Here is a 10,442-nt window from a genome sequence, read left to right on the forward strand (position 1 = left end):
ATTTGACATAAGTAATTTGAGTTACGAGCTCTGTCACGGAACGAATTAAACTCGTAAGTCAAGGCCCCACTGTACTGGGAAGAGCCCCTTTCATGAGGGCCACACCATGAGGTTTAAGTGGGGCCTCTGACCGCATCAGCCCCCACCACACGCCAGCTGCAGTGGCCTTTCAGTTTCCCGAAGCAGCTAGACCAGCTCCGCTCCCCCCTCTGCCTGGAATGTCGTTGCTTCAGATGGCGGGAGCCTCGTCCTCGGGTCTCAGTTTGAATGTCAGCGGAGGCCTTCCCAGACCACCCGACTGAAAGCCGGTCTCCACTCACTGTCCCTCCCACCGCTGGCTCGGCTGTGCCCTGACCAACCTGGGCCTGTCTCCCTGACCAGAAGGCAGCCACATACTGGGAAGAGCCCCTTTCATGAGGGCCACGCCATGAGGTTTCCAGAAGCACCTAGACCAGCTCCGCTCCCCCCTCTGCCTGGAATGTCCTTGCTTCAGATGGCGGGAGCCTCGTCCTCATCCTCGGGTCTCAGTTTGAATGTCAGCAGAGGCCTTCCCAGACCACCCGACTGAAAGCCAGTCCCCGCTCACTGTCCCTCCCACCGCTGGCTCAGCTGCGCCCTGACCAACCTGGGCCTGTCTCCCTGACCAGAAGGCAGCTTCCCTGAGAGCAGCCCGCCCTCGGGAACTGCTGAGGACCAAGCCCTAGGCAGGCCCTTGAGTGTTTGCTTGAGTTTGGTTTTTGTGCAGCGTGAGCTTCCGGACACGCAGTGGGCGGGCTCTTCCTCTGCAGGTTCCAGGTGCCCGTGGACGAGGAGTCAGAGCAGCTCCAAGACCTGGGTGACGACAGCACGAACGACGAGGCCCAGGCCAGGTACAGCTCGTCTTCCCGCCCTGGGCGGCGAACAGCTCATTCCAGAGACAGTGTGACCGGGGAGACAGACCCCGGATTCCTTTCCCCTCCGGTCCCCTCTAAGGCCTTAGTGGGGCCTCAATTTGTAAAATATGGGTCAGAGAGGTTTGTAATCTGACAGGGACTCGGGGATGACAGATGTGACCTTGAGAGACGTGACCCACGTTTTCTAACCATGGTGGCTGCCAGGCTCTGACACCACCGAGAGCCACCAGCACTTTGGACTGGCTCCTGGGCACTCACGCAACGCGGCTCACGCCCACGTGAGCAGTGAGTGAGGACCATCTGTGGGAGCACTGCTGTCATTGGAGCCATGGTGTTTGTAAAACACGGCCGGAGGGAGACGAGAGCGCAGTAAGACAGCCACTGTCACAGCGGGCTCTCCGCACTTCCCTCTGGGTGAGATGAGCTAGTCAGGGGGACGGGGCGGAGAGCGGAGGTGCAGGGTCAGAGCTGTGAGAGCCCAAAGCCCTGGCAGGTCTGCTGCTATGGCTGGAGACAAGGCACGCACATGCACATGCACACACACACACATGCACACACACACACACACACACACACACACACACACACACACCAGGCTCCACGGTTAGCTCCGATGCTTCAGGCGAGTGAACCGCCCTCCTGCTGAGAGAGCCAAGCTGATGTCTGGGCTACTGCCTCTCATCAGAAATGAAATAGCCCTGAAGGAGGCCACCGCTCTGGCTCTGATGACGCGGTCACCGTGCCTTCCAGAAAGGCCTCCTGTTCCAAAAGCCTGGGCCGGGTGGACGCCAGTGCTGGGCCCGGTGAAGCGGGGCGGCGGGTGGCACCACAGGCTAGAACACACGTTCATGATCCTGTAGGAGTGACCCAGTGTGTGGGGCGGACAAGAGGGAGACCTCGGAGCCGAGAGGAAACAGCCGGACCCCGCACAGCCTCACGGAAGAGCCTCCCCTGCAGAGCAAAGATCCTCATGGACCCAAAGCGAGAAACGGGGGTGACGTCCCCCCACGGAGGGAGCGCCCCACCTAGCAGATGGGGCTGGCCCAGGAGCGTGGGCCTGTCACGAGCAAGCCCGGGCCTGTAAGAAAAGCGCGCTCCCACCATGACGTTTCACAGGGGGAAGGGGGATTGCTTATCAGCAGTAAAACCCAGACACGCTCACGGGTCCTCATTTCAGGCTCTGGCTGGGGCTTAGCTTTGCTTTCCCTGCGTTCACGTGGCACAAAGTCTGGGTTCTCATCACGGCGACAGGGGACGAGTCCTAGGCCACATGGTTGTTCAGTGAGGGACCATCCAGCCCAGCAGGTGTGGCTCAGTGGTTGAGCGCCAACCTATGAACCAGGTCACAGTTTGATTCCGGTCAAGGGCACATGCCCAGGTTGTGGGCTCCATCCCCAGTGGGGGGAGTGCAGGAGGCAGCCGATCAGTGATTCTCTCTCATCATTGCTGTTTCTCTCTCTCCCTTCCTCTCTGAGTCAATAATAAATATTTTAAATAAATAAAGGAACACCCAGCCTCAAGCCTGTCCCTGGCCCAGCCCCTCCCCAGGGCCTGTGCTACCCTGTGCCAGGATTACCTGCGTGCCGGGAGGGGTGTGCCACTCTGAACTTAGATAAGGAGACTCCATGCTCACAGGAAGCCAGTTTCTCCGGAGTCACAGCTCCACTGTTGACTGGGTGCCACTGGGAGGTTCCACCCGGCAATCTGAGCGCTGCTCAGCAGAGGGAAACCCTGTGCCCAGCTTCCTCCCTCCCAGGCGAGGGCTGAGCTCCAGAGCAGGTGCTAGGCAGGATGGCCCCACCATAGCTCCTCGGCTCCCTCCCAGGCTGCTGCCTGCACCTGTGCTTGCCTTCTGTTGATTATTAAAGCAGATTCGGCAGCAACTTGTCTCTGGTAGCTTCCCATTCCTACACAGCACCCTTTCTGCAAGAGGAACTTAATGGTCTTTAAATCGGAAAATTGCCCTGGCTGGTGTGCTCAGTGGTTAGAGCATCGGCTTGTGCACCGAAGGGTCCAGGGTTCAATTCCCGGTCAAGGGCACATACCTGAATGGCAGGTTCGATCCCCAGCCGGGGTCGGGGTGTGTGTGGGAAGCAATCAATCAATGTGTCTCTTTTATATCGATGTTTCTCTTTCTCACCCTCCCTTCCATTCTCTAAAAAAAAAAAATCAATGGGAAAAATACCCTTGTGTGAGGACTAACATACATAAAAAAGGAACATTAACCTACATGACCTAAAATTTAAAGTTTTGAGGCAAAATGATGCCCGGAGAGTCACATTTTAAGCAAACGTCCATCTTGCGTCAGGGGTTCAAACAGCCAACGGCTTTTCTGCACCAGCTGGGCTTGCACATCAATATGTTGGTGTCACACAGGAACTGCCAACCCCCCTGGACCCGCCGTTTCAGGGCCTGACGTCCGTGCCAGAGCGGCAAGACCTCGGGAGCCTGCAGGGAGGGAGCGCCTGGCATCACAAACGGCTTGGAGGCGGGAGTTCAGAACTGAGTCAAGAATACACCTGCCTGATGCTGCAGGTCCTCTCGTTCCTCAGCCGGATCGGTGACCTGGGAGCTGCCGCATCCCTCACCATCACACCGCTCTTCGTAGTGAAACCGAGTACAGTTTTATTTCAGATTTGGAAAGAATATCAGTATCTGTGAACGAAAACCCAATTTAAAATACTTAAACAAACATTTCTGCATGTAGAAAGTAGAATAATTACTCCATGAAGTTATCCTCCTCACTTTGCCGGTTCCCCAGAGCGGCTGCCGGTGGCCGGGCCGGGGATGGCCAGTGCCCCAGGCCGGCAAGCTCTCAGAGCGGGGCCCAGGGAGCAGGTCCCACCGCGCGGCAATGCTGAGGGTGCCCACCCTCGCAAGTCTCTACAGAAGCAAAAACGGTGGGAGATGGCAGCTAAGGCAGTAGGAAAGTGCAGAGAAGGGACAGTGGTTAGGTCACTGCACCCGTTATGGAGGGACTGTTACCAAGATGAGCTGTGGCTGAGACCTCACTGAGCCGCATCTATTGATGCAATGTATTAGCTTAGGAATACTTCCCCTATCGGTCATCACCGAGTGCTGAATGTTACATTGACTCTTACCAGCTCACACCAGGAGGGGCGGTAGGGTCTCGGCCTTTTGCTTCCTGCCCAGCTGGCTCCCTCCCTTGGCTGTAAGCTGCCACGCACAGCCCTGCAGATCCTGTGTAAGGGCTCCGTCCACGGCTTCCAGGCAGCGTGGCTCTGCTCAGTGCCCGTGTTCCCCTTAAGAAGCCGCAATGGCACGAGAAATCTCCTGGCGGTTTCGTTCGAGGGCACTGGAGATGGCCTTGGCCCAGGAAGCTGGGGGAGTACCCAGAGAGCCCGCACCTCATTAACCCGATTCCCTGCCCGGCAGGCCATCGCTGCTAAATTTGTCCGGTTAAAAATAACCTGAAGAGCCAGGACCAGATGAAAGCCAGCCCCTTGCCAAACCCTGTCCCTCACCGGTTCATCTTCTATCCCGAAGTCATCGCGGCCTCTGCCCTGGGACTGACTGCAAAGGAGGGCGCGATGTTCTCCCTGCCCCTCCCCGACCGGCAGGAAGGCGGGCTCTGAACTCCGGGCAGGGGGAGGAAGAACAGATCATCACACCTGACACCTCACAAAGCCCGGGGCCCTCAGAGCTGCTCCCCAGCTGCTAAGGAGACAAATCCATGGCCCGGAAGGGACCTTAGATCTGGGTCCACACTGGCTCCACGCAGCAAGAAGTTTCCCTCAAAGAGCTGGGGGTGGCTGCCCCCACCCCCACCCTCCATCCTGCAGTCCTACTAAGTGGAGCTGATCTCACGGAGCGCGGTCTGGGGAGCAAGGTTGGCTCAAGCCAGCAGTGGCCTTGGCCAGTCTGACTGCACAGCCCTCCCGGGGCCCAGGGCGGGTCCTGGGTCTCACCCCAGCAGTCAGCGACCCCGCACGCCTCTTTGGTATATGATGACGAAATGATCAATTAGGCCGTGAAATCTAGAAATTAATACTATTTGAGTTGGTAAAATGCTCTTTTGCACACATTTCCGGCATCTGGTACAGTTAACCGAATGTCCATTTTTGCACAACTCTCACACAGTACAGATTCCACAATGTCCTCTAAGCATTAAAAACGTTTGACGTTCTTCTGAGTCTTCACACCCCTGTGAGGTAGGCGGTATTGACCCCATTCTACAGATGGGGAGTCTAGGCACGGAAAGGTAGTGGCTCCTCGGAGGCCGCAGGTCTGCGCTCCGCCGCGGTCCCAGCGCCGCCGCCGCCCTGCGCGGAAGGATCTCACAGACCACGCTCCTGTCTCGTCCGGAACTAAACGAGGGTCTTTACAGCTCATGTTTGACTCCTACAGCCAACCACTCTCCCTGAACTGGAAAGACAGAAACAGGACTAACTCTCAGTCGGGACTGCTTGCTCTAGGTAAGACTTTCACGAGTCGCCTTGCATTGTGCAGCTGTGCGAGCGCTCACACCCCTTTGGAAGACAGTTTGAAGTGGCATCAGGGACGATGAAATTTTGAGAACAGAACATAGAAATCAAGTTAATAGATTTGAATCAAAACACAAAACTACACGCTATGGTTAAAAAATAGAACCCAAATCGATGGAGGGCAGTACTTCCCAGTGTCTGACAAGGCCTCGCACAGAGCAGGCGTCCAGGAACCCTTTCTTGGACAAAGGACTAAGGACACATCTCGGACATGCCTGCCACTGATGACAGCCCCATTGGGGGAGGGCAGGGGCAGGCCAGGAGGCCATGCGGGGGGGGGCTCCCTGGTAACACAAAGCCAATTGGCCAGGTGTGGATGCTTCCTTTGTGCCAAATAGGAGTTGGGGCTGTAAACACCGAGCCCCTCTGCACTCACACTGCCATTCATAAAAACAGGTGTGTCAATAGGATAAATACATGGAGAGCCTTATCAGGAAGTGGCTTAAAACTGGATAGATGCTCATGCGCCCACGGAGGATGGGAATGAGGTGGTTAGGGGTGGTTTCGGTTAAAATGTATCTCTAACGCTAGAAAGCCCTGGTGCCCACGCCCCTTCCTGCAGAAGAAACCTGATTCCGAGTAATGAGTCCATCTGGCCCGGGGGCGGGGCTTGGTTACAGCCCAAATGCAGCGAGGCCTCCTGCGGCCAGGCCCGCCCAGCGCTGCCGGTAATGCTGTTATCCGCTCCTTGTTCATCTTTCATCCCCATCCCAGCTCTCGATTCAGCCCAAGAACAGACGCTCCGGGAAGTTGGGGGAGGGGGCCTTTGGTCCTAAGGCCTCTGACCTTTGGTCTTGAGGGATGTTCCCAAAGAGGAAATGGTGAGTATAAAGTGATTAAGAGAATCCATCCTGCAGAGTGGCCCACCGAGGCCGTCTTGTCCCGGGCTGCGCGGAGTGGGAGGCGCCGCGCCCCGGGGGTCATAGCTCCACCTTGACCCCTTTTATGAAGGGCAGGCCCGTGGGCACCCGCTTCTTGTACTCCAGGTACTCCTCCCCGAAGAAGTGGATCAGCGAGATCTCCTCCTCTTCCGTCCGGTCGCGGAAGAAGCGCCACACCGTCAGCGCGTAGCCCACGCCGCAGATGGGGTTGCAGAGCATCACCTGGTGGGGACACGAGGCTGATCAGGGTCAGAGGGACGGACACGGTGGACACGAGCGGCACCTGCCTCTGTCAGATCCACAGGACTCCCCGCCAAGGGCCCGAGAGACCCTCCAAATAAATTAGATGAGGTGTCCAGCCGGCATGGCTGTCGTTGAACATCGACCTATGAACCAGGAGGTCACGATTGGATTCCTGGTCAAGGGCACACGTCAGGGTTGCAGGCTCATCCCCAGTAGGGGGCGTGCAGGAGGCAGCCGATCCATGATTCTCTCTCATTGATGTTTCTATCTCTCTCTCTCTCCCTCTCCCTTCCTCTCTAAAAATCAGTAGAAATATATATATTTTTAAATAAATAAAGAGGACCAACAACCTTGCAAATACACTGAAACCCACTGAATAGTACACTTTGAACTGGTGGATTTTATAGGTACGGGAATTATATGTCAAATAAAAAAATATTTGAAGAAAACTTAAAGGAGGGTTACCTCTGATACTTTACCTGGGTTCCGATACTCCAGTAAAACCACCCCACGTAAGAAGGGTGCCGGAACCAGGCATACACCCCGCTCGTCACCAGAGTGTGGGTTTCTGACTTTTCGTTCTGCACCACGTGGTTGAAGTTGGAACCAGCCGTAAACATCGCCGCTTTCCTCAGACACTCTCCGAAGACCACCATCAACAGGCCCGTGGTGCTGAGCCAGGTGACCTGCTTCAGTTCTGCAGGGGACACGTGACAAGCGAACTGCTGAGTTCTCCCTTTGGATGCTTAAAACGAATCTATTTTTCCAAGACAGGAACCGGGGACCGCACCTCGCTGGCTGGGCACCAGCATTTGTCATCAGGTTAAAATGTAAGTATAAGCAAAACACATCCCCCTAAGTTGTGCTGTTCATCCGTTTAAAGTGCCAACAACCAGCCCAGCTGGTGTGGCTCAGTGGTTGAGTGTTGACCCAGGAACTGAGGTAGCTGGTTCGATTCTCAGTCGGGGCACATGCCCGAGGTGCGGCTTGATCCCCAGTAAGAGGCGTGCGGGAGGCAGCCGATCAATGCTGTTCCTCTCTCATCGATGTTTCTCTCTCTCGATCCCTCTCCCTCCCTCCCTCTCTCTAAAAATCAATAAAAAATATATTTGGCCAAAACCGGTTTGGCTCAGTGGATAGAGCGTCGGCCTGCGGACTGAGAGGGCCCGGGTTCGATTCCGGTCAAGGGCATGTACCTGAGTTGCGGGCACATCCCCGGTGGGGGATGTGCAGGAGGCGGCTGATCGATGTTTCTCTCTCATCGATGTTTCTAACTCTGTCTCTCTCCCTTCCTCTCTGTGAAAAATCAATAAAATATATTTAAAAATATATATATATATATTTGAAGTGCCAACAGCCCAGTTAGAGCATCATGGCAAAGACCTGAGGGGCTCTCCATCCACGTCCCCTGCCACACGCTCCTGTCCTTCCCTTGGGGACAAGGACAGCCAAGTGAAACACAGCAGGACCCGGCGCTCCCGCTCTGGCCATTCACTGACTCCTGGGACTACATACATGTGGTTACTTTGCTGTGGGAAGTTCACCTGGGGAGCAGGCTCCTGGTGCAGTGGCTTTTGCTAATAAAATCTCCGTGTGGAATTTCTCAAGCCACAGAAAAGCCATGGATCCGAGTCTCCTCCGACGGGGAAATTAGGATTACAGCGATCAGAGGGAGAGACTCGTCTCAGAGGGCGCACTACGCGCTGCAAGGCTTAAAGCAAGAGGTCACCCTGCCCTCGAACATCCAGAAGCAGGTGCACAGTCCGTCCTCTATAAAGAGCTTAGTGAGGACAGAGGTCTGCGGAAATTGCTCCGGGAGATTAGGCCCGAGAGCCCCCCCACCCCCCGTCTGTCACTGCCATGACGCCCGCGTGGAAGACACCCCCGCCTGGGGGCGAGCAGGGCACACTGACCTGGCCAGAGCAGGTTCTCAAGGGTGAACTCTATCCAGGAAGAAAGGGCGGCCACGGTGTACTCCAGGCTGTGGTTCAGGAGGAAGGAGTCCAGGGACAGGCTTTTGGGGTTGTTGACCGCCGTGACCAAGTATTCAGAGTAGTGGAACAAGGACAGGGAGCACATGTACCTATTGACAGCAAAGGAGAGAGAGGTTAAACTTGAACTTTTGGGAGAGGTCAGCTGGGGCGAAGTAATCGCCATGGGTCCAAGCGCAGATCCGGGCTGTGAAACTATGCCCGCGTCCTGAGGAGTCCCGCTGTCCCGCCTGAGGGTGGACCTCAGGCACCCATACTAATCCCTCAGGTTGGCAGGCAGTGGTCGGTTTTATGGTTTTTTACGATTCTTTATTGCTTGCATTTATTTATTTATTTTTTTTTTAGAGAGGAGAGGGGAAGAGAGAGAAACATCCATGTGGATCAGCTGCCTCCTGCACACCCCCTACGGGCATGTTCCCCTACCGGTATTGCACCCAGCAACCCTTCAGTGACCAGGACGCCCAACCAACTGAGCCACACCGGTCGGGGCAGAAAGGGCGATTTTAAAGGGACTCCGCTTTTGAATGTCATAGGCCAAACCAACCAACAAACAAACAAGTGAACAGGAAGGCATATGGGTCCTAAATGTCATAGGCCAAACCAACCAACAAACAAACAAACAAGTGAACAGGAAGGCATATGGGTCCTTCAGCCTTTTTGAAATGGCACCACACACAGTAAAGCATAAAGTGGGAACTAGCAAAATAAAGTAGTAATGCATGTCAAACACAAAATTTTTAAAAAAAAAGAACGGAACTGAAACAATTCCAGCAACGAAGAATTAGATGGATCCGTGTTGATAACAGGAGATCACGCCTTTTACCTTGCAGCCCTGGCTCATATCTAGGTCAGGGACTAGAAGGCTCAAGGGACTGCAATCATAGCATAGGGACAAGTCCCAGACTGGCGGTGGGGGATGCACTAGCTGTGACCTAATAGAAATGAGAGATGCTACAGGCCTGTGAAGGCCAGCCAGAGCGCCCCCTCCCTCCCCCAGGATGTCCCAGCAGCTGCCGCTGCAGGTGGGGGCACCTGTGGGGAGGGTGCCAGGGAGACCTGCTTCTGCCTGCAACAGAAGCGACCAAAGGGCACAAGCTCTCAAGGTCCGAGATGTAGGAATCCAGGTGGAAGGTAGATACCTGGTTTCCACAGAACCCCACCAAGCATGTCAAACTCGCAGCCGGAGGCACGTGGCCCTACCCAGCTTTCAGCCAGCCAGAGATGGAATGCCACGACTGTCCTCTGCTCTGCCGCCCTAGCCTCAAACCCACTGCTCCCAAAGGCCTTCTTACCAGCCAAAGTGATCCCAAGAAGACTGGCTGAAACTCAGCAGCACCCCGCAGCCGAACACGAAGCCCAGGAAGCAGGCTCGGACAGCGATCTGAAAGAGACCGGGAGGAGCCCTCACCCGGCTGTTCCGGGGCACACACCCTGCTCCCTGGGACCCGCAGGCCACCGGCTTGCACCCGGTCTGGTTAACATCCCGAGCCCAGCGCTGGCTGCCTGTGTGGCCCTGGGCAAGTTACTTAACCTCCCTGGGCCTCAGTCTCCCCCTCTAGGCAATAGGTATGATAATAACACCTACCTTTTAGAATTGCCTTGAGGCTTACCATGAAAAGCACTGAAGAGTAAATGCCACATAAGTGTTTGCTGCCTTTATTACTTATTGCTGCTATTATTACTCGGGGCTGTGGGTAAACTGTGACCCTAACCTATTGGGGGAATTCTCCCAGGTCCCCGCGGCGAGTCTGGTCCGAGCAGCCGGGACTGCGCCCGGCCCCCTCCACGGAACCGCGGGGCCCCTGACCTCATACTTGCCAGCAGGTCGGTCTCCACACCTTCAATTACGTAAAAGGACTCGTGAGCTCGCTCCCTGCTCACCCCACGCGCGTCTGCCGCAGCTGCTGAACCGCACCAACTGCAATTCTG

At 55.7% G+C, this 10,442-nt stretch overlaps 2 protein-coding genes across 2 annotated transcripts in view; one reads left to right on the forward strand and one right to left on the reverse strand.

Annotated features, from left to right (window-relative positions):
* RNF207 (ring finger protein 207) overlaps positions 1-2,240 on the forward strand; it is a 14,514-nt gene extending 12,274 nt beyond the window's left edge. The window contains exons 12-13 of the mRNA XM_014546194.1: positions 789-869; positions 1,754-2,240. Coding sequence (XP_014401680.1) covers positions 789-869; positions 1,754-1,922 — 250 coding nt within the window. The 3' untranslated portion in view covers positions 1,923-2,240. The remainder of the gene's footprint in view (positions 1-788; positions 870-1,753) is intronic.
* Positions 2,241-4,887: 2,647 nt separating this feature from the next.
* The window catches only part of ICMT (isoprenylcysteine carboxyl methyltransferase), a 6,849-nt gene continuing 1,294 nt past the window's right edge, over positions 4,888-10,442 (reverse strand). Inside the window, exons 2-5 of the mRNA XM_014546196.1 lie at positions 9,806-10,026; positions 8,436-8,605; positions 7,002-7,219; positions 4,888-6,501 (exon numbers count right to left, since the gene is read on the reverse strand). Of these exons, the coding sequence (XP_014401682.1) occupies positions 6,319-6,501; positions 7,002-7,219; positions 8,436-8,605; positions 9,806-10,026 (792 nt within the window). The 3' untranslated portion in view covers positions 4,888-6,318. The remainder of the gene's footprint in view (positions 6,502-7,001; positions 7,220-8,435; positions 8,606-9,805; positions 10,027-10,442) is intronic.

Source organism: Myotis brandtii, unplaced genomic scaffold, assembly GCF_000412655.1.
Source record: "Myotis brandtii unplaced genomic scaffold, ASM41265v1 scaffold434, whole genome shotgun sequence".
NCBI classification, from domain to species: domain Eukaryota; kingdom Metazoa; phylum Chordata; class Mammalia; order Chiroptera; family Vespertilionidae; genus Myotis; species Myotis brandtii.